Genomic DNA, 24501 nt, shown 5'->3' with positions numbered 1-24501 from the left:
CTCTAACTTTGTGTGATTGACAGCAAAATACATATTAATTGCCCTCTTTTCTTCAAATCTCAAGAAGTGCATTAAATTTTCTTAACTACCTACCATTTCAACATCAGAAACAGGTCCAAAGCTGGTGACATATATGTCAGTTTTTACTTCTGTAACAGGACCTAGTGGGTATGAAGTAAATAAGTGTGAAAAAATAATTACCAATTTTACAGGCAAGGTGGGCTTTGATCATCAAATAGTAAATACAGATACGACATCTCATATTTTTACAAACATCTTCAATTTTCAGTGAGATAATGCATCTCTACAAAAAAAAAAATGTAGCCAAAAGAAGAACAAAACCAGAAAGCAGTATTTACTTACAGGCAAACCAAACAAATCAAAACCAAAAAATACCAATTACTTACCAGAAACTTGTTTCTTCAAAGATATATCACCCCCAGGCACTGTTAAGACAGGCAGTGCAGAGAACAAAAGCTTTAGCCTTTGTAATTTTTTTATAGTCCGTCATCTGATTGGCCTTTTAGTAAAGAAGTGAGCTTTTAAAAAGAGGGAACTTAGCCGCAGGTAAGGAGGAGAAAAACATAAAGTCTGCAAGAAATGTACCTTCAGAGAGTTGAGGATACTGGTAAATAACAGGCACAAATATAATTCATGTCACCTTTAACAATAGGCAGACCATCCACTGGCAATTGGGATCAAAGACAAGCTCTCCTCTAAATCAGACCTGTTCATGCTCTGCCCCCTAAAAGCTGTGTGATCTTGGGCAAGTTACTTATCCCCTCAGTAGCAGCAACCATACATATAAGGCAAGATTGTTGATAGGGATCAAATGAAACTGCTCATATGAGACTATGAACCAGAGAGTCTTTCACAGAAGTATTTATTAAGTACAGTGGGGCCTTGACTTACGAGTGTCCCAACTAATGAGTTTTTTGAGATACGAGCCATCTCTCGGCCGATTTTTTGCTTTGAGTTGCGAGCTAAAATTCGGGTTACGAGCCAGCTTCAGATACCCCACCGCTAGTTGGCAGAGCGAAATGTCACAGTGAACACCACAACATCAGCCCAGCATCACGTGTCTCACTCGTTCACTTTTGATTTGACATACGAGTAATTTGAGTTACGAGCTCCGTCACGGAACGAATTAAACTCGTAAGTCAAGGCCCCACTGTAGTAGCTTCTCTTTGCTTCTGATAATGGCCACACTGAGATTCTTTCCTAGGCCTAAATAAGACTGGTGAAGGAACAAATATATGGGTGTATTTGGCATCTTGACAATGGGCTGACACAGACTGTAGACAAAGGAAAATTGCCACAACCTGGATTTAGCATAATGTGTAAAATCAAGAATTCTGGAATTCAAATTTGAGTCTAACACTTTTTAATTGTTTGATTTTGCCCAAGTCATGTATCCTCGGAGGTAAACATTTTAATAACAGAAATAACATATGTAAATCACTTGTTCCTGTCTCTAGAACATAATGTGTTCCATAACGATAGTAGTTATTTGTATATAGAATATAGCTTTTTATTATTAACAAAGATAAAAATTGTCTTCTTGAACATCATTTCCTTACAAGATGATTTATAATACTCTATGACCTGGGGCTATGTACTCCATATTGAAGAAAAAAAATAACATCTGTTATCAAGATAAACTATTCCCCTTGGATACTGGTTGGGTGAATGAATTTATTCCAAAAATGACAAAGAGAAGTTGGTATAGCTTAATGCCCTAGGTCTAAAGTTATCCTCATAAAAATGAATCAGAATATTTCTTCCTGTTTAGGATGAAGACTGAGCCATAGAAAGAAAAATACTTTGAAGGAAAATGAGAAAATTCTTTCCTGAATAAGTATCCTAAAAATATATATATATCCTTTGGAAGTACAGTCAGAGAAAAGGCATAGATCAAGCTGATCTGTCATGAGTTTTCATTTTTATTTATTTTTTATTTTTTCTAATATATATTTTATTGATTTTTTACAGCGAGGAAGGCAGAGGGATAGAGAGTTAGAAACATCGATGAGAGAGAAGCATCGATCAGCTGCCTCCTGCACACTCCCTACTGAGGATGTGCCCCCAACCAAGGTACATGCCCTTGACCGGAATCGAACCTGGGACCCTTCAGTCCCCAGGCTGACGCTCTATCTAGTGAGCCAAACCGGCTAGGGCATGAGTTTTCATTTTGAAAAAATAACACCTTTGGAAAACAGAGAACGTATGAGAAGTTAGTTGAATTGTTATTTGAATGAGCAATTTGAAACTACAAAAAGATAGTAGTAATAACTCATTAAAGCTGAACTGTTCCAGGAAGAGATAGGTATCCAGGAAGCAGGTAACATGTGTTGAACCTTAGAAGATGGAGATTTCACTCAGAGTGGTCCAAGGGTGGGAATAATCACTCTGCTAGTTCCTTAAGGACAATTACTAAAGTATTAAAAGCACCGTTTTACACTGTAAGTCTGGACAAGGAGAGATAAGTTACTTAGAAGAATTAAAGTTGAGTATATTGGGATAACTAGATTCTTTGACAAGATTCTTGAAAAAATCGAAAGTTACTTTGAAGATCAACTTAGGGCAATGATCCCAGACTTTTACTGGATCAGAATCCCCTGGAAGCCTTGTGAAAGCACAGATTGCTGATTCAGTGGGACTAAGGTGGGGCCTATTTGCAAATCTAACAGGTTCCTAGGTGATGATGTTCATTTTACTCCAGTTTACAGGCAATGTGCATCTGTTGTTTTTAGATAGTATGGCTCCTGGAAAATATATACAGGATAGGTATCTATGGGAGTGGTGGAAGTAGAGGAGAGGGAGGAATTAAGCCAATGACATTTTTCCTTATAAATTTATTTCAAGGTGTGTGGGTTTATGCTAATTCTACTTGAAGCATAATGGTTCTATGATATTAATGGGTAGTTTCAAAGATTACATAATATATCACTTTTCAATGATTCTTGAAAAGGTTTTGCATTCAGAATTTCAACCTTGGTATTTGTGACATTGCTCAGTATTTGCTTTATCTGGCATTCAAAATCTTTGAGATTGAGGGAGGTCCTAAAAACATATGATGGGTAAAGGGGTCTCATTGAGATGCTCATTCAATAAACATTTTTTTGAATGAGCATTTGCTGTGTGCCAGGTTCCATGCTAGGCCCTGGTGCTGACTGTGCTAAATGAGACTAATGAGTTCCCTGCCTCATGGAGTGAACATGTTACTGGAGAAGTCAGAGTAAAATAAAGAAATAAATTCAATGGAAGAATACTGTCATTCAAAAGGGGAACAAAAGAGGCTGGAAATTATGTGAGAGACTGGGAGGGCCACTCTTGATTTCTTAGCCACTCTTCCAGCATAAACCATAGAAAGAGCTGAAATGATCGCATTCCAGGCACAGAGAACTTTAGGGGGAAAGCTCAGAGGCAGAAAATACCGTAGTGTGTTTAGGGACTAGGAAAAGGCCAATGGAACTGGAGCAAAGCAAGTGAAGAAGAGAATGAGAAGAAATAAAAGCCACAGAGACAGAGCAAAAACCAGGGTGAGTGGACATATTCTGAAAGTGGCATCTTTTAAACAACATATTTATAATATATGATATAGTAACAGTTCTTAAAACTACATGGGAAAAACTTGTAGAAATTGCAGTGACTGATGGGAAACACATAAAGCGGTTGTTGTGGGCTAAATTATGGTCCTCCCAAATTTATATTGAAGTTCTAACCCCCAGTACCTCAGAATGTGACCGTATTTGGAGTTAGGGTCTTTAAAAAGGGAATTCAATTAAAATAAGGTCAGTAGGATGGACCCTAAGCTAATGTGACTTGCGTCCTTATAAAAAGAGGAGATTAGAACACAGGAACTCACAGAAGAAAGACCATGTGAAGACACAGAGGCAAGACAGCCATCTATAAGCAAAAGGTAGAGGACTCAAAAGACACCAACCCTGCTAACACCTTGATCTTGGACGTTGAGCCTCCAGAACTGTGAAAAAATAAACTTGTGATTGTTTAAGCTACTCAGTTTGTGGTACTTTGTTATGACAATCTGAGCAAATAAATACAGAGGTTCATCATTTTTCCCATGTTTTCCCCCAGTGTTCTCACTCTCATATGTCGCACAGCTCTGCCTCTGCGTACAGGTTGTGATAAGATGCTTGATTTGTGTCCTTTAATCATCAAGGATTCAAAGTAAGGAAATTTTATGATCTGAATTGTATGTTTTACAAAATCACTCAGGCAGTTTAGGGGGGCAAGAGCATGAGAAAGGTTCTTCTAAGAGGCTGTCATCCTAGTCCTGCTGAGGAATGATGGTGCCCTGAACTAGAGATATGACCAAGAGGATGGGGAGTGGACAGATGAAGGGGCATGTTGTGTGTGGAACTGCTCACAGTGAATGGGGTTTCTCCAAAGGACAATAAACAGGTATATAATAATTTGATGACTTGAAGGTTTACTATGTATAAGGCAGGCTACAAGGCTCTTCCCATATGCTATTTCATTTTTTAAAAAATATATTTTATTGATTTTTTACAGAGAGGAAGGGAGAGGGATAGAGAGTTAAAAACATCGATGAGAGAGAAACATGGATCAGCTGCCTCCTGCACACCCTCTACTGGGGATGTGCCCCCAACCAAGGTACATGCCCTTGACGGGAATTGAACCTGGGACTCTTCAGTCCACAGGCTGACGCTCTAGCCACTGAGCCAAACTGGTCAGGGCTGCTATTTCATTTAATCCTCTCACCAACCCCCAAAGGTGATATTATCATGAGAATTTTATGGATATGGAAACTGAGCTAACAGAGATTAAATATTCTATGCCAGAGTCAGAATTATAACTCCCTTGTATTGATCTCCATAGTATGTTCTAGCTTTACTACACTAATTATATCCTTAAATAATTAATCAGTAATTAATTATGTTATATAATTTTATATCTAGTATGTAACCGCCATGCCTACATGTCCTGTTTTGTTTCTGAGTAGCTTCTGAACTGTGTTCCTGCAGCTCTTTCTATGCCTTTGCTCAGCTTGAGTCTCTCTTTCTCCCATTAACAGCAAAGACAAAATCTTAAGCCTCCTTGAAGTCCCCAACTGTCATAGTGCTTTGCACATACTAGATGCTGAGTAACTATGTGTTTGATTGTGTTCCTAATATCATCCCAGTCGTGACGTAAAAACCTCCCCAAAGGAAAAATTACTGAGATTCATTTGTTACATCAGTTAAGCTAAAAATATTTCCCGATAAAACAGGAACTGCAGCTTATTTATATTTGTATCCACTCCCAGAACTAATCCCAGGCCTTAGATGTAATAGGTTTCCAATAAATCAGTTCTCAGGGAATAATGGTAGCTATGCAATTAAGAATAATTCTTAGGGACGCTTCCTCTAACAGTACTGTTTAGGGTGTTCAAATCAACCTTACTAAGAGCATAATGACATAGAAATCAGATAATTTTGGCTTGGGAGGACTTCTCATAATTTTATACGCATTTGTATAACATCAAAGATGTGTTCTATTTTAAAAATTCCACTTCTTTAGGAGATGTGTTTTAATCCCAAAATATGGTGGGTAGTTTGTAAGGCAAATAAAGTGACTTTGAACAATCTTTGAAAGAGCCAAAACTACAATATCAAATTCAGGGAAATTGTCTGGTATTATTAATGGCGCTAACTGGCTTGGAAGGTAGGAAGGCAATTAACAATGTTTTCAGATGATTTTCCATTGTTAATTATGTTAGCTCTATAGACCTGACCAAAGGATATCACTATTTAATTTCTCTTCCAATAACAGTGTCCAGTTTGCTGTCACACCAGGAGAAAGACCTAGCCTTTTGGTGCTGTTGAAACTAGCCAATATTTGTTCTCCACACGGCCTCCCCAGGTATGCACTGGAGGAGACGTTTCTGCTTTTCAGACATCTACATCTATGCATCAAGGTTTCTCTTACTAAATACTATTGATGCATCTCCAAAAAACAAGAAACTTAAAGTATTTAAGAAGTACATCAACAACAATAAGGAATCTTGAGTGAAATATTTCTTTAAAATCTCTAATTTTGCTCATCATTTAGAAAACAGAAATACTAGCCTTCCTGCATATTAAACAAACAAAAGATATCAATTGATATCACAGAGAAAGCAGAAAACTATAGAGTTTTACTTAGATGACATTAAAGATTAGTGTTGCCTATATCCCTGTGATCCTTCTAACAGTACAGGTCAACTTTTTATATAAAGAAATTACATAAATATGAAAAACATTTTTTTTAAAAAAAAACCAGTAAGATATGGGCAAAGATGAAATGCAATTCACAGATGGAAAACTCTTGTAGGCAAAAAAAGATTTGAAAAGCTGTTCAACTACATTAAAAATAAAAAAAAATTGAAATCATTTCAAAACAAAACACCATTTCGAGGATTCTATGGAGATTGTACATATATTTATATATGTGGAGAGTTGAAGGATTTGTGGATCCTGAATCTCATATTCACTGTAAATGGGAGTTTGAATTTGTAAAACTATCACAGAAAACAGTTTGGCATTATCTCATCAAGTTGAACTCCCACTTACACTAAGATCCACAAAAATCTATTCCTGAATACATATGCAAAAAAACACACAAAAAACCAAATTCTTGTACATTTAAAGCAGGAAATTTAGGCCAGAACATTCACAGCATTACAATCTTGGAAACAAGCAAAATGCCTCCTGCCAACAGAGCAGATGAATAAACTCGTTCCTTGCAATGAGAATATCACACAGCAGTCAAAGTGATCGATCTATGGCAGCATAAGTGAAAAAAGCATCCAAGGATTATATATCATGTTCAAAACAATTACATTTTTAAAATTTAATTTATTAAAAACTAAAGTTGAGCTAAAACAATATTCAAAGAAAAGCTATGGATCATGTTTAAAAGGACTCAGGATGCTGATTACTTTGGGTGGAGAAGACAGGAAGATAGGATGAGGGAAACCACACACCAGAATAAAAGTTGATTCCACGGTTGTGCTGTTTGATGATTTAACTGGTATGTTTATTATATGATGGTAAATGAAGGAATAGATGAATGGGTGAATAAAAAGAAGGCTATGTGTGACCAATAATGAGAATCTGTCATGAATCAATGATGAGTAATCAAAATCCAATTCGTGCACTAAAGTCTTTTTAAAATAAATACAGTAAAAAGGCCTAGAGAATGATAAACAAATGTAACATGATGTATTTTCTTTTCATCTAAAAGAAAACTAACAACCAAGTGAAGTATTATCTAAACATCCACCAAGTTACTAATAACCTATATCTAGATTTTACAATGCCTATTTCAGGAAACACCAAAAGCAATTTGCTTATCCTTCCCCCCCCCCAAAAAAAAAGCAAATATATAATAGCACTATATATCTTTTTTTGTTATACTGAGAGCATAAGAAAGTAAATTATGTTCTGGGTTCTATAGTCTCTTGTCTTCTCAAGGGCATCATTCTTTCAGTTATCCCTTCCATCCAATCTAATATTAAATTATCCTTGAACAGATTATTCTAGTAGTACACAAACATAATACAATATTTCTAATCTTAATAAAGAGGCAACCTTCCCTCTTTCTCTTCACTTTCACTTGTAAGTTTCTGGGAATAACAAACCCCAAATAAAAAACTATATTCATTGCCTCTAATTCTCCCCTTTTTATTCACTCCATCATCCATTGTAATTTGGTTTTCATGCTCAGGATCTGCTAAAATTCTCTTTGTCAGTATTATTTGTTTTTCCCTTTTGGTAGTAACCATTCCCACAAACTTTAACAAATAATCTTATTTCTCCCATTTTTAAAAAGGCTCTTTTGATTCTACTTCCCCTTCCATTTACCATCCAATTGTTCTGCTCCCCTGTACAAATGCCCAGACAAAAAACTCCCATTCTCTCTTGAACCTATCCAGAATTACATACCCATCACACCACCAAAGCTGAGCTTGTCCAAATTACTAAAGTAATAAATATTGATAAATCTAGTGGTCAATTCTATGTTATCTTTCTTAATCTGTCAAGAGAATTAGATATAATTGATCAATTCTGCCTCCTCTTTGAAAAAGGAATTTTAACTTACATCCAGTATACACACTCTCCTTGCACGGTTTTCCTTCTACCTCAAAGACCACTCCTTAGTCTTCCTGGGACAGAGATTCCTTCTCCTCTTTTCCCACCTCCCAACACTGCAGATTTCAGAGATCAAATATGTGGACCTCCTTTCTATCACCCTTTAACTCCTTGATAATCCTGTTAGTGTTATGGCTTTAAATTCCATATATATTGTCATACCTATCATCCCTGCATTCCAGGCTCATCTCCATTTAATATCTAATAGGAATCCCAAACTTAACATATTCACATGCAAATTATTCATCTGCATCCCCGGTTTGCTTCTGCCACAGTCTTGGCAACTCCAGTTTTCTAAATGTTCAGGTCAAAAACTTTGGAGTCAGACTTGATTCCTCCCTTTTTCTCACATCCTACATTCTAGTTGACATCAGTAGACTGACTTTAAAATATAACCAGAAACCAATCATTCCTTACAACCTTACAAACTTCTCTGCCACCAACTTAGTCAAAATGCCCATCATCTCTTGCCTAATTTATTGTGAAAACCTCTCTGCATTTGCCTTGGACCCTGACCCCTGACTGCCAGTTCTCAATCCAGCAACTAAGGTGAGCCTTTGAAAATTCTCCTTGGGGCCCTGGCTGGGTAGCTCATTTGGGTAGAGCATCATCTCTGTATGCCAAGGTGGCGGGTTCAATCCCTGCTCAGGGCACATACAAGAATCAACCAATGAATGCATAAGGGAGTGGAACACGACATCGATGTTTCTCTCTTTCCCTTCCCCTCTCCCCCACCCCCCCTCTCAAATCAATCAGTAAAAATAATAATAAAACAAAATTAGCCTGAGGTCTTTCCCCCTGCTGGTATCACTGACAAGACTCAAAGAAAAGTTTTTACCAGCCTGCAAATCTTTATATAACATCACCCTTATATCACACTGGCCCCTTCTCACTCCTGCAGGGACAATGCCTTCCACGCTTAGGGTGTTTGCACCTAGAGTTTCTTCTAACCAAAAAACTCCATCCAAATGTGGCCTTATGCCCTTACCTACTTAGTATCATTGTTCAAATGTCACCTTCTCATTTAAGTATTCCCTAACTACTAGAGTTAAACCTGCAACCTCCTTACTTGCTTTAAAGCAGTTGTCATCCTGACATATTCTATATTTTATTTCTGTTGCTTAGTTTCTAGAATTCCAGCTCATGAGGGCAGGAAATTGCACCTCCTTCACTCTCTAATGTATCACCAGTGCCATCCTAGAACAGTGCCTGGCACATATTATAAGACTAATGAATATTTGATGAAAAGTTTTTTTTTTATTATTTTTTTAAATATATTTTATTGATTTTTTACAGAGAGGAAGGGAGAGAGATAGAGAGTCAGAAACATCGATGAGAGAGAAACATCGATCAGCTGCCTCCTGCACATCTCCTATTGGGGATGTGCCCGCAACCCAGGTACATGGCCTCGACCGGAATTGAACCTGGGACCCTTCAGTCCGCAGGCCGACGCTCTATCCACTGAGCCAAACCGGTTTCGGCTGAAAAGTTAATAAAATAAAATATCTCCAAGTAGCCAAGGCCTAAGCTTACTTAATATCTTAGAGAAATTTGAGAGGTGCATCATCCCTCCTTCTTAGTACATTCTATTCCTGTGAATTATATAAGTTCATACTCTTCTAGTGTCTTTATCATCTTCTACTCTTTTTCGATCTCCTTTGATAACTCTACATACGTTTTCTACATTTCCTCAATTGTTACTGTTCCTCAAGGCTTGGTCCTGGTCTCTTTTTGTGCTATTTTCTATGTTCTCACTGAGATATCTATTCTCACAGCATTATATGCTGATGACTCTCACATATCGCCAGACAAAGCCCTTCTCTGATAGCTAGACCAGTACAACCACCAGGAAATTGCATCTGTATCCTAAATTTAACACGTACAAATATCAACTCTTGATTTTACCCCCACCCTTATTGTTCCTCCCCCAGTCCTCCCCAGTTTAAATAACACCATTCTTTGCCCAATTTCTCAAAATAAAATTCCAGGAGTTATTTTGATTTCTCTCTTTCCTCTAACACCCATTTGCAATCCATATCCATTCTTTATTGAATTATACTTCCAAAATACATCTAACTTTTATCCACTTATACCCTTTTTTACTACACCTACTATCTTATTCTAAGCCACCATTAACTTAATGGGGAGAACTAAAAAAAGAGCTTCATTTGTCACCCTGCTTCCAATGTTGTCCCATTTCCTCATCTAAGCCTTTATTCTGTAGCCAGAGATGTCACATTACAATCTAAGTCATGGGATGTTATTACCTTCAATATTAACTAAAAACTCCAGTGGCTTCCAAGTTCACTAAAAGAATAATATAAGCTCCTTTAGAGGAAGATATTTAAGATCTTTCCTGATATGGCTTTGGCCTACCACTCCAAACTAGTCCTGTGAGATTCTTCCTCCTGCTTTCTGGCTAAAGCACACTGAATTCCTTTCACTATCTAAATCACATTAATTTCATAGAATCCTTGGGATCTTTAGAATTTTCTGTTGCTTTGTTTGTTTGCTTTTCTGCATGAAAACAACTTTTGCTTACCCTTTCCATGTCTGGCACCCTTAGGTCTCAGCTTCAAAGACTTCTTTGACCACCGTATCTAAAATAGGTCCCTCACCCTATTTATTCTCTATTCTTACCTTGCTACTGAATTGTCCCATAGCAACATCTTTTGTTTTGCTTTTTTCATCCCTCTACACCGCTTAGCTATTAATTTCACCAGGGCTTGTGTCTGATTAAAAATTATATCTTCACATCCCAACATTGCTACTGACACATAGCAGTCTCTAAATATCTACCAGTTGAATGAATGAATGAATGAATGAATATGGCAAATCAGAAGAGAGTGAAGCTGTAATTTTCTGCTGCTTTGTGGATATGAAGAGTTCTTTTCATCTATATATTTTTAAAAAAATATTTTTCTGTTGACAGAAAATTAATAAAGCTAATTAATTGAATATAAACAGAAAATATATTTAATTTTTAAGTTGGGATATAGACTATTTGAAGATGTTGTGAGGCCATTTTCATTTATGTGGAAAATTATTCAAAATGTACCTAAGTGTATATATACACTTTGCCATGTTGGCTTTTCCATTTTAAATGTTATTAAAGCTTTAAAATAAAAGTTCTCATTTCATTCCTTTGGGGGAAATGTAGTTTTGCTTATTTTAATGACCTACTTAGATAGTAACAAGAAGAAATGTTAATGAAAATCTGACTCTTGGTAAACAGAAGGATTTAAGGAAGACTTAGAAATGGAGGTAGCAATACAGCAGTAGCTTAAGGTTTTTTGTCCACTATTAGTTCAAGGGTTCTTGGGCAATTCATTGGAACTTTTCTCTAGCCCCCTTTGTAACAGAAATGATGTCTGCCCTGTTTATTTTGTTGTGTTATTATAATAATCTTATTTGATATTGTTATATGAAAATGTTTTCAAAACTTTAGAGGACTCCATGAATGTGAAATCCTATTATGCTAGTGAGCACCCTTGCAAAACTGACCCTAATACTCCACTCTTATTTCAGAGAGGTTGAGAAAGATGTTCTAAGGCAATTTTATATATTGAGGCCCGGTGCATGAAAATCGTGCACTGGGGGGGCCGGGTAGTCTGTCAGCCTGGCCTGTGCCCTCTTGCAGTCTGGGACCCCTTGGGGATGTCCGTCTGCTGGCTTAGGCCTGTGGGAAGCGAGCCTACGCCAGCAGGCGGACATCCCCCAAGGGATCCCAGTGCTGCTGCAGAGGCGGGAGAGGCTCCCGCCACATCCACTGTGCTCACCAGCTTTGAGCCCTGCTTCTGGCTGAGCGATGCTCCCCCTGTGGGAGCGTACTGACCACCAGGCGGCAGCTCCTGCATTAAGCATCTGCCCCCTGGTGGTCAGTGCACATCATAGCAACCAGTCGTTCCACCGTTCGGTCTATTTACATATTAGCCTTTTATTATATAGGCTAAGCATTTATTATTTCAAATCATGTACACCAAGAGGCTGAGATGAACAAGTTTGTGTAAGCCTTCAATAAATGGGAAATGGGTAAGGGCTGGCTTCCTAAACAATCTCCTGTTGGTCAGGACCCTAGCTATGCATCTTTCAGAAGACTTACAACAGTGTTGAAAGTGGATAATGGCACAGGGGGATGCTTTTCTAGCTCCTCTGTGGAAGGGTTTGCTTGGATGCCACTTCTAAGCAGGTAGAAGCTACTTCAAGATGCTAGCAGACTGATTTGTCAGAGACTGAATAAACTTCACCCATCAGAAGTCCTAATCTAGCTTTCACACCATGCCTCCTTCCTTCTCTTCTCACCTTTCCCCCTTTTCTTCTCCAATTGGAGAATGTGGGAAACCAGTGAGAGGAGATCCTGGAGGGATGAAAAGAAGAGAACTATTTCAGTTCCTTTTAGTTCCCCCATTGCAAGCTGTGCTGCTGAGTTAAAAATATGTAATTTAGTTTCTAAATCTATTTCAAACCTTGCCTGGCCTACTGAGCAATCACAAACCGTCCGGTTTCAATTCAGATCTTTGCTTTCAGCTTTATTTTAAATGGAACACAGCTAAGTTGTACAAACAGATATAAAGTCAATGCTCCACAAAGAGCAAAGGTAGGATGAAAGGAACCAGGATGTAGATCCATATTTATAGCATACTGGTCAAAACCTGAATTGTTTTCATTTTATTTTTAAAATGCCAAACTTTCCACAAAGTATAAAATGTCAAAGAAGGGATCACACTTGTGGCTTCCAAGAGTCTATGCTAAGGATGCATTTAGTTATTATTTTCAGTGAATTCTATTTCATTTACAACAGCCTGTAAACAGGTTACACATTTTCTGCAGGTGAGAATTACTATTCCTTTGTCACATTTGGCATACTACGCATTTACAGACAATGACCCACTTCTAAAAAATGAATCACATTTACCACCAACATTTATAAACAGAGCCAAAAAAAAATTGTGCTATAGTAAATTTGTACTGATTAATCAACTGCTAACACTCGAAGTAAGGTGAATTCAACCCCTTCCCATAAAACTATAAAAAGTATCTCCAGGTGGGTAAAGCAGATCACTTGGCAGTGACAAGTAAGATGACTAATAATGCCTTTGAGATATTTCAGCAGCACTGCAGCTAACCAAAATCCAGCAATGGCCCTTGTAGACTGATTTCACTCATGTTATTGTCCGTATAATATTATGGGAGAGGGTAGTTGGTAAAAAGAGCCTATCTACAGTGGATCCCTTCTTCCTTTTCCATTAGAATTTGTATCGTAACTAACTGGGCAAATATTATTTTAGCTCTCAACGTTTAATAATAAAACCATAGTTTCGATTATAAATTTTCACTTTAACTTATGTTCAGGTGCATCAATTCTTTAAGGAATATTTAAGCAACATGTGATTTAATACTCCTGCTTTTTCTCCCCTTTACTTGAAATGTCACGTTTAAAACCTTTATGAGCAGATAAATCTTCTTTTATTGGCATCATATAGATTTAAATGCTATCACATCACCCGAAACATTCTCCACAAAATTATGTTGGATCTAAAGTGTTAATTCCCCAGTCACTTATGAAAGACTGTGCACTGACAAATGATTCGCTTTTATAAGAGAGCCTCTTTTCAGATTTGCTTAAAGGCCATCACAGAGCTGAGGAGCCTACCCCTGGAGAAGCATGTGAAAAGGACCAGGAGAAATCTTTCATCCTCCCCACTCATATTTATCACTGTCAACACACAAAGGTTAAATTAATACCCTCCATGGCTCCCCATAACCTTCTCATGAAATCCAGAAAAGAGTGGTTTGGATCAGAAGACCTGGCCCGACTCCAGCCTATCATTATTAATATGCTGTGTTCCTGTCTAAACATCTTTGTCAAACGAGAAGAACAAAAGGACTCCAAAGATTCATCCAGTTCTACTTTATTCGATTCTATTTTTTTTTTCCCAACAGGTCTTTCTAACCCGGGACCACACTCCTTCTATATCACATCTGATCCTGTACTCTTTCACAGGAATGTTCTGCTCCCTTTTACTCTCTCCATTTTCCCATCATCTTATCTCCTACACATCCTCAATAGGAAGCTGAAATTCCTCCCAGCTTCCAATACATGTCATGTGATCCTCATCACACAGCATATGATCTCCTCCCAATCTGCATGGGTTTGTCTTTTAAATACACAACCTGAATTGGGTTCACATCATGCCTGGGCCCCTTGCTAAATGTAAACTTGCACCACCTACTGACCTCCGCAAGCCTCAGTTTCTTCATCTGTAAAATGGGAATAGTAATAGCTTTCGCTCACAGTTGTTGTGAGGGTTGAACAGTTATGCCTATGAAGTAGATGATATGAACATTCTAATAAATACCTACAATATTAGTTGTCATTGTTGTTATTACTACTGCTACTAGAATGTCAGCTCCCTTAAGAAAAAGTCTGTACCTTCAACTCATTTCCTGAGAAGGATCAAGCGCCTTGTGTGATGGGAATAAACAGGGACTTGTTGGTCAGAAGACCTGGGCCCACACTTCTGATGAAGTCCATAGTCTTCTCTGAATTGGTCTGAGAGGGAGTCTGAAGTTAAGAATTGTTATCTTGAGGTTTCTGTAAACCTTGTACCTAGCACAGTGCCTGCCACATAGGTTTTTATTATGTAAGCAAAGGGAATAGAAGTATGCAAAAGAGCAACAGTATTGTTATGGATGCACCTCTATTCGACCTTTTATATATATTTATTATAGAAATAAAACCGAAACACCTCTGACTGCAAAGTCTTAGGAGAGAAGCAAATGGCCCCTCCCCAAATAAATAAAAAAATGCCTCCCACTGTAGAAGAGAAAACAACCGGGTTCTCCAGCAGAGCAGGCAGCTTCCTGCCCCAGATTCATGTCCTAGGTAGAGAACAAGGCCGAGGTTTTGGCTGGGGGACTGACACCACGTGGGAGCACAGGGGACATAGGATCAGCTGTTTCCGATGCAACCTGCTCTGAGACAAATGGCCAGGTCCAGGGGAACCCCCTGCTCAGGGCACGAGGCAGCGGGGCAGCTGAGCCCCAAGTTCCCATTTTTTACTTTCCCCTCCAACCTCCCCCTCCCAGCAGTCAGGTCCCCGGGAGGTAATTACTGTGGGGGAGAAGCAAAGCTTCAGAGCGGGCAGGGGCGGGGGAACGTGTGTTTGGGGGCGGTCTTCCTGCCAGAGGTCTTTCTTAGGGGAGGATAGGGAGGAAGGGGTGTCAGAGGGGAGGGTGGGATGGAGAGGAAGAGAAATAGATTGATATTGCAATTTTACTCGCGAGGCATACCTAATGATACTCCCACAGACAGACAGACAGGCAGACCGAGAGAGGGACAGACAGGACACACTTGAGCGTTTGAAATCGTTCATACCCCCAAATCCAGGACGCAGCCTGTTGTCGTAACCATCCAGTAAACTGTCCAAGATGCGGGTAAAATTTTCCGGGCATAATTTCTCCTCCTTTGGGTTCTGTCCTGGGGATTCGTTTAAACTGCGGATGAAAAAAAAAAAAAAACCGGGGGTGGAGGGGGTTATTTTAAGAATCACAGAACAGGTGGGTAACAGGTTTATCTTCCATGGAAAGAGTCGTTGCCCCAGGCTAAAGGAGGCAAAGCTGAAGGATAATGGAGAGGAAGGGTCAGGGAGACGCACCGCGCGCACACGTACCCCAACACCCCCACTCTTCTTTGCACCCGGTGGCCCTCCGGCTCTCCGCGTCTACGCAGTCACAGAAAAGCCTGGCTCCGGCTCCTGACTTTACAGCGCAGACAGGAGGGTCCGGTTTGCCCTGTGAGGGGCAGACGGCCGGAGAGGTCCGGCAGCAGGCCACATCGCCACCTTCCCCTAGGGCCCCCCAGGACCCCCGAGAACTCACCAAGCCTCCAGGCACAGGATGTGCAGGAGGGCGAAACTGACTCCGAAGGACGTCGCGATCGCGGGTACCTTCTTGGCAGAAACCATCTTTGCAACATGCCATACTTTAAGCCTGATCACGGTTCCAGGCTCTCCGGATGCCCTGAGCAGGGTGCGAGGCGAGGGCAGAGCTCTGCACGGCTTGCGCACACTCGCGCTCACACTGGCCCGCGCTCACTCCCCCCTCCCTCCCTCGCGGAGCTCCGATGTGGATGGAGAGCGATGTACACCAATCAACACCCTTTCATGCCCGCACCCCGCAGCTCCCGGGTTGGTGGCGGTTCGCTTTCGCCGGAAAGCTGAGCAAGTTCTTCCCGACCTTGAACTCTGGGGCGCAGGGCAGGGGTCTCCCGGCGCGAGGAGGGGCCCACGCGCCCCCACCCCAAGCGCATCACTGCCCACGGCCCTGCTTAGCTTGCACTTCTCGCTCTCGGTCCCCCTCTCTACCGCTGGGATTTGGATCCAACCAAGGAAGCTCCTCCCTCCTAAGGTTATTCGGGACCTGTTTGCACCCATTTTCAGGCTGGAGGCGGAAAAAGGGCAGGATGACAAAGGCTTGCTGGGCGGAAGGGTGGGAGACCGCGGTTAGGGAAGTGATGAGGTCCAGACTGAAAGCAACCTCTGAGACTCCCTTTTAGGTGCTGGGGGGGCGGCGAAAGAACTGAGATTCCTCCTGGCAAAAGGGGTTGCAACTCACTGAGCGGACTCCTGAACTATTTGGAAGTGGACTTGAGCCTCACTCTGTAGTAGATGCATTTCCCAAGCTGTTGCTGTGAAGATACCGAATTCCTTTACTACACCTGCCCCCCACCTGGCAGACACAGGGCCTCGCTATCCTGTCCCATTCTTTCCTCAGAAGAGGGGGAGAGATGGAGACAGCATCACTACATCTTTTGCTTTGTGTGACACTCAACACACTCTTTTCTTCCATAATAGAGCTGACTGAATTCAGAGGTTTGTTGCTTTAGGGAGGTAGAAAGGATGGCTGGGGAGAGGGAGAGGAGAGATACAAGGAAAAGAGAAAAATGTGTGTGTGTGTGTGTGTGTGTGTGTGTGTGTGTGAGAGAGAGAGAGAGAGAGAGAGAGAGAGAGAGAGAGAGAGAGAGTGCAGACTTATGAAAGTGTTCAGTTATACCTCTTAACTTTTTTCTTTAAAGGTAACATAAGTCTTTGATTGCTCTGTTTAATAGAATTTAAATTGGGTCCAAGTACACTATCCCCAAACATCATTGTATTATGTCAGCCACATATTATAAATTTACCATAGAGATTTATATCTGATTTGGTGGGATGCAAATAATATAGATCCATCCTACTCCTAAAGTCTTAGGATGGACCCCCAGAGTCCACAATAATTATGAAATTCCTTGAAAATGAATGCATGTAAGTATTTGTATTTCTGTGGGACTGTTCATAACTTTCATCAGTTTCTCAAAGGTTATGGACAACTATAGTATGGACTGATGTTTTAATATAAAAGATAGCACATGTACTAGAACACTCAACCAAGTGATTAAACACTTGTGACTAATGTGTGACAGTGTGACAATCATCTCTATCTCATTTGGTAAACTTTCTATTGCCAGTTTCTATACACAATTATGTTGACTTTGGATCTCCTGTGAAGGTATTTGTTATGAATTTGTCAAATGACCAAATAAAATTAATAATTTGAAAGGTTTCAACCTGTTCTTACTTTCCCTTAATTATTTCTGGTAAATATTGAACCAATTTTAACCATTTGAAAAGGGTAATGATGTGAATCACTGTTTTAAAATCTAGAGGTTTGTGGATATACACTAGTTGAAACATTTTGGTTTCAAGAGTATAGAAGCTACCAATTACTTTTATGCTAATGCATTTCTTCGTCCCATGTATTTAAGATAAGTGAGAAAAATCAATTTGATGCTCTTTAGTCATGCCTTTCCTTGTTGGTATGAAACCAAAGCTTCTACTGGAAGTTTACTTGTATGCTGGCCTGTTATTGTCTGATGATAGATTTGGATATCCATTCTTAACAGGTCTCAAAACTGTGTCTATTGTATTAAAAATAACTACATAAAAATAATAATCTGGGGTACCTTAACAGATTCTATTTGAATGAACATTTCATAATAGCAGTTGATACTGCTTCCAAAATAAGTAATTTTTTTGCCATATAGCTAATGCAGATTTAGTTATTTCAATGTGATTATTTGAAAGAATAATAGTTGGGCAACATTTGTATCTTATCTGAATAATTTCTATATATAAAATTTGAAAATTTAACTATTATATTGTTTTTAAGTTATTAAGTATTTTTCTAATTCTCCATGATTAAGTTAGGCATTGAAGTGATACATCTATACTTAATAGTCTCCCATTTCCCTCATTCATTTAAATTACAATAAGAAATACTAGCTCTCTAATATCAGATTTGGTTTCATTGGAAAATCCAATGTTTTTAATAAATAGAAAAATATATATTTTAAGGTCCTGAAATCCAAGTAATGAATTTAATAAATACCTTCTAAACTCATTTTCAAATGGCTAATAATGTGAGAAGCATTATTTTATTTTTTAGAGCTTGAATTTTGGGATGACTTAGAGTAATTTTAAGATTACTTTATAGCCAATTCCAAAGAGAGCCATGATTTCATGTGAGTGTGTGTGTGAATGGTTTATAAAGTTTATACAGAAATATTAGAAGGAACATTCCCTTGATTGTACATGCGTTTATGTGTGTGTATTCCCAAGTTTCTAGGGGAAAAATACTATTATCAAGTGATAGATTTTTTTGTTCAATACCTGATAGTAATGATTAGCAAGGTCAATTTATGCATTACCAATAGTGCCCCAAATTAAACATATTGTTAAATTTGCTGCCAAGTTCCTACTTTGTGATAAGTATATTATCTTTATCTTCTTTCATTTTCTTTCTTTCTTTCTTTCTTTCTTTCTTTCTTTCTTTCTTTCTTTCTTTCTTTCTCTCTCTCTCTCTCTCTCTCTCTCTCTCTCTCTCTCTCTCTCTCTCTCTCTCTTTCTTTTTGAGGGTTGTGTTCTCTGAGGCCTCTCTCCACAGTTTATTGATGATCATCTCCTCACTGTCTCCTTATATGGTCTTTTTTTTATGTATGCATGCATGTCTGTGTCCAAATTTCCTCTTCTTAAGAGGACATAGTCATATTGGATTAAGAACCACTCTAAAGATCTCAGTTTAACTCAATTGTCTTTTTAAAATCTTATTTCCAAATCGAGTCACATTCTGAGGCACTGGAGGTTAGGACTTAAGAATATGAATTTGGTGCTTGGCCAGCTCAGTGGTTGAATGTCGACCTATGAACCAAGAGGTTATAGTTTGATTCTCCATCAGAGCACATGCCAGGGTTGCGGGCTCTATCTCCAGTGTGGGGTGTGCAGGAGGCAGCTGGTCAATGATTTTTCTCATCATTGATATTTCTCTCTCTCCCTCTCCCTTCCCTTCTGAAACCAATAAAACATATATTTTTTTAAAAGAATATGAATTTGATTGGGGAAACATAATTCAGTCTATAACAGTGCTGAAGCTTCAACTATATAAAAAAATGAAACTAATATACATATGAGTTTGTAAGTTCACTTAAGCCATAAAAGCTATACTTGTTATTATTATATCTAGTAATGATGGTGATGATGATCTTTATTATAATAATAATACCAATTCTTATTTATTCATAGCTAATATCATTTAAATGTTCAGAAAAACACAAGTAGTTAGATATTCATTTCCAAAGTTTGTAAAGAAACTGAACTTTAAAAATGTTAACTAATTTGCTCATAGTTAGTTACATGACCAAAAAATAGAAAGGTCAAGATTTTATTCAGTTTATCTGGAGAATTATTTTGGAAGAATTTTTTTCGTTTTTTTCTTTTAATTTGATATGTGTATGTATTGTGAAATCATTAGCACAATAAGGTTAGTTAACACATCCATCCCATTATATAGTTACCTTTATTTTGTATGTGTAGTATGAACATTTAAGATCTATTCTCTCAGCAAATTTCAAGTATACAACACAGCATTGTCAACTGTATTCACCTTGCTATATTTTAGATTCCTAGAACTTCTGCACCCTGTAATTGAAAATGTGTACCCTTTGACCAACATCTCCCACACCCTCAACCCTTGGCAAACACTAATTACTCTGTTTCTATGAGTTTAGCATTTTTAGATTATACATATTAGTTCTCTTTCTATATTGTCTTGTTTCAAGAGTGATATGGGACTAATACCACCAATTTGGAAAGCCATTTGGCAAAATATTAAAGTTAATTATGATCATACCCTATGATCAAGCCATCTCATGCCTGTTTTATAGGTCATAGAAACTCCCAAACATACAACAGTATATTTGTAATAGTGGACAATTAGAAACAAATTAAATGTTCTTTAGCAGGGAAATGGATACATAATATTGTGGTATAAATTGAGTACTATTAAGCAATTAAAATGAAAGAAATCAGGTATATGCATGAATATGGTATATGTCAGGAATATAATGTAAATAAAATGCAAGTGGTGGAATAATACCTTCAGTAAAATATTATTCATACAAAATTTAAAGCATAAAAGATAATGTACATTGTTTAATGGTACATTTGTAGTGATCTGAAAGCTGCTTGGAAAAGTTAACACCAAATTAGAGATAATGAGTATCTGTGGAGAGGAAGAAAGAAATGGAATAAGGAATATTGGTTACTACAACTTTTTATTTAATGCTTTATTTCATTTTTTAAAATCTGAAGCAAATATGACAAAATGTTAAATCTTGACAAATCTGGTAATAGACACTTGGGTTTTCATTATATTACTTTTTCATATTTTTCTGATTATCTTTTGCCGTATATAACAAAGCATTAAAAACTAGCTTAAAACAACAATTTATGATGATCTCTCAGTATTCATGGCTAGACAAGGCTCATTTGGCTGTTCTCCTTGGAAATTCCTCACCCTGGGTGGTTAGATGGTGGGTACAGGTGCAGTTATCAGAAGGTTTGACTGAAAGTCATAGAAGTCATAGAGTGACACCACTCTTGCATTCTACTGGTCAAATTAAGTTGCAGGACCCAATCAGGTCCATATAGAGGGGATGCGCAAGGTCAGGTTACTGGGAGACATGGTTCATTGGGTGGCCATCTTTGAAGATTATAATATACTAGGGGCCCGGTGCACGAAATTCGTGCACTGGGTGTGTGTGTGGGGGGGGGAGGAGTGTCCCTCAGCCCAGCCTGCCCCCTCTCACATACTGGGAGCCCTCAGGCGTTGACCCCCATCACCCTCCAATCGCAGGATCGGCCCCTTGCCCAGGCCTGAGGCCTCTGGCCCAGGAATCATGCCTGGGCAGGGGACCCCCATCTCCCTCTGATCACTTGCTCCACCCCCCGCCCAAGCCTGATGCCTCTGACCCAGGCTTCAGGCCTGGGCAAGGGGACCATCATATCCCCCCAATCCCCCGCTCCACCCCCCACCCAGGCCTGATGCCTCGGCCAGAGGAGTTGACCCTCATCACCCTCTGATCACCAATCACCGGATCGGCCCCTTGACCAGGCCTGAGGCCTCCGGCAGAGGTGTCAGGCCTGGGCAGGAGACCCCCAGCTCCCCGTGGTTGCAGTCTCCGCCCCTGCCCAGGCCTAACACCTCTGGCCTAGGCGTCCGGCCCGGGCAGCGGGGACCCTCAGCTGCAGCAGCCCCGCGATCGTGGGCTCCGCTTTAGGCCCAGGCAAAGGACCCCTAGCTCCCGTTACTGCCAGCTTCGACCGTGCCCAGCTCCCATCGCTGGCTCCACCCCTACTTCCTGCTATCAATGGCCAGGGCGGAAAAGGCACCTGATTCTCTGATCATGGCTGGGGGGCAGGGCAAAGGCGGCCCCTTTGCGCTGCCCCCCAGCTCTTAGCTCCCCCCTGGGTTTCTGATCACTGTCAGTGGCAGGGGGCTTCTTCCTGCTTTCCCTTTCGCCTCCCTGCATTGTGCCTACATATGCAAATTAACCGCCATCTTGTTGGCAGTTAACTGCCAATCTTAGTTGGCAATTAACTGCCAATCTTAGTTGGCAGTTAATTTGCATATAGCCCTGATTAGCCAATGAAAAGGGTATCGTTGTACGCCAATTACCATTTTTCTCTTTTATTAGATAGGATACTTTTAATATGCCTGTAATATTCATAGAAAAAGTCAAGAACATTTTATAAAAATGATGTGATGGATAATTTTATGTGTCAGCTTGGCTTGGCCACAGTACACAGATATATGGTCAAACCTTGTTCTAGATGCTCCTGTGAAGGAATTTTTTTAGATGAGGTTAATATTTAAACCTGAAGATTTGAATAAAGTAGATTATGCTCCATGACGTGGGTGGGCCTCATCCAACCAGTTGAAGGCCTTGATAGAAAAAAGACTGACCTACCCAGAGGAAGGGGGAATTGGACCACCTTCAGACTTGAACTGGAACTCTTTCCTGATTTGCCAGCCTGCTGACCCACCCTAGAGTTCAGATCTTGGACATGCCAGTCTCCATTATCCTGTGAGCCAATTTCTTAAAATACATGATCTCTCTCTCTCTCTCTCTCTCTCTCTCTCTCTCTCTCTCTCTCCCCCCCCCTCACTTCTCTGTTTCCTCCTCCCTATTGGTTCAGTTTTTTAGAGAACCCTAATTTAGCACAGTAGTGTGGAGATACAAGACTGTTTATCGAATCTTTTAGGTAAAGTAAAATTTAATCACTATGTCCATTCAACAAGTTAAAAATGTTCTCTTTTCTTTCAAATGCCAATAAATTGTTCCCCCAAAAGTGGTATGAAATTATTATAGAATTTTGAATCTTATCTTATAATAGCTTATTGTCATTGTGGCCTATAATTTGTGACAGAGGTAAGGACTCATATGAGCATTTATAAATGTTAATACACATGAGCCATAATTTTGGTTCTAAATTAATCACTATATTTTAATTTTATATTTTTGTTTTTTTTAATCAGTTAAATAATACATGTTTATTGTAGGAATTTTGGAGATTATGAAACACCAGCAAAAAAAATAAAACAAATTGTGTATAGTGCAATTATTCAACTAAAACTATTCTTGACTCTTTCTTAAAAAAATGGGGGCGGGCTAAGCCTTGAAAGAAATAGCACCATTTTATTTATAAGCTTTGGGGAAAATAATAGTGCATGCACATATTTGGCAATTAAATAAGCCCAAGAAGCAAAGATGTAGAATGTATTGTATATTTTATTATACATATTTTCATTAGATCTTTTCATTTTATCAGTTTTTTTACTAGTGATATTGAGATTCCTATTCAAATATGTACATAAATAGAAGAAAACTAAATTAGCCTAAAGGATATGTTTATTTTTACTAATTATTCTAGATACATATATTCGGCTCTTCAACATATTTAAATAACAGAAATATTTAAAGAAAATCATAATGGCAGATATTTGTGTGACTTTTCCAGTATTTTAAGATTCTCAATACTGATTCACAGATCAGATTTACACAAAGTAAATAATCAAAGTATCACAGGTGTACACTGTCTGCCATCAAGCCCACACAACATTTGCAACTAAATTTTCCTGTGAAGACTCAACACGACACAACGGTAATATATTTGGTCCTCAGAAGATTACGAAGCCAGACTGCTCTTCATTACCATCTGGTGGCAACTGCATGGAGTGGCATTAACCATAATTATAAAAGAGAGTTAAAGGAACTGAATGTCATACTTAAGAACAGAGAGGAGAACCTATTACTGATGAATATTAAAAATGTGTGAGATAAAATCAAAACCAAAGAAGAATTTGGGACTTCCTTTACAATAAAATGTGCACCAGAAAAAGCTATTTATTGGGAACATTTTACAATAGATGAAAGTTGAATGTCTGATAAATATGATATCTGAATAGCATGTTTTCCAAATCATAACTATTTGTTTTATAACATAAAAAAGACATTGCAATTCTTTTTATTTTATTGATAAATTAGATGTAACCCTTTTTCTGGATTTACTAAATCATTTAGTCATACATATATTTCACATGCCATTTGACAAGAAATACCCTTTTCTATTTTATTTACCTGGTAAGCACTTACATGTCCTTAAAATTTTAGCTTACATGGTGCCTTGCTATCTGTGCCCTCTGGCTAAAGGTTCTGCTAGTCATCCCTCCAGACTATTGTTGCATTATCTGCAGATCATTTGCCTGATGGTTTCTTTTCATTACAACGGAGTTTCTCAAGGGTGGGGAAAGTGTCATATTCATTCTTATAAGCATTTAGTATTTATGCAAGGAATGAATTCAGGAGGTTCACTGTTTCTTAGGAAATTTAAATCAAAGGAAACCTTTCACATGTCAGGCTTACCAGACAGTGAAACAAGAACAGAGATAGTTAGGTTTTGGAGAAAGTAAA

At 38.8% G+C, this 24501-nt stretch overlaps 1 protein-coding gene across 1 annotated transcript in view; it reads right to left on the bottom strand.

Moving 5' to 3' along the window:
* GABRA4 (gamma-aminobutyric acid type A receptor subunit alpha4) overlaps nucleotides 1-16257 on the bottom strand; it is a 72400-nt gene extending 56143 nt beyond the window's left edge. Inside the window, exons 1-3 of the mRNA XM_059671943.1 lie at nucleotides 16038-16257; nucleotides 15535-15653; nucleotides 94-161 (exon numbers count right to left, since the gene is read on the bottom strand). Coding sequence (XP_059527926.1) covers nucleotides 94-161; nucleotides 15535-15653; nucleotides 16038-16123 — 273 coding nt within the window. The 5' untranslated portion in view covers nucleotides 16124-16257. The remainder of the gene's footprint in view (nucleotides 1-93; nucleotides 162-15534; nucleotides 15654-16037) is intronic.
* Nucleotides 16258-24501: the final 8244 nt, after the last annotated feature.

The sequence above is a fragment of the Myotis daubentonii genome, chromosome 1 (assembly GCF_963259705.1).
Source record: "Myotis daubentonii chromosome 1, mMyoDau2.1, whole genome shotgun sequence".
Taxonomy (NCBI): domain Eukaryota; kingdom Metazoa; phylum Chordata; class Mammalia; order Chiroptera; family Vespertilionidae; genus Myotis; species Myotis daubentonii.
This window is presented reverse-complemented; position numbering and strand designations above follow the sequence as displayed.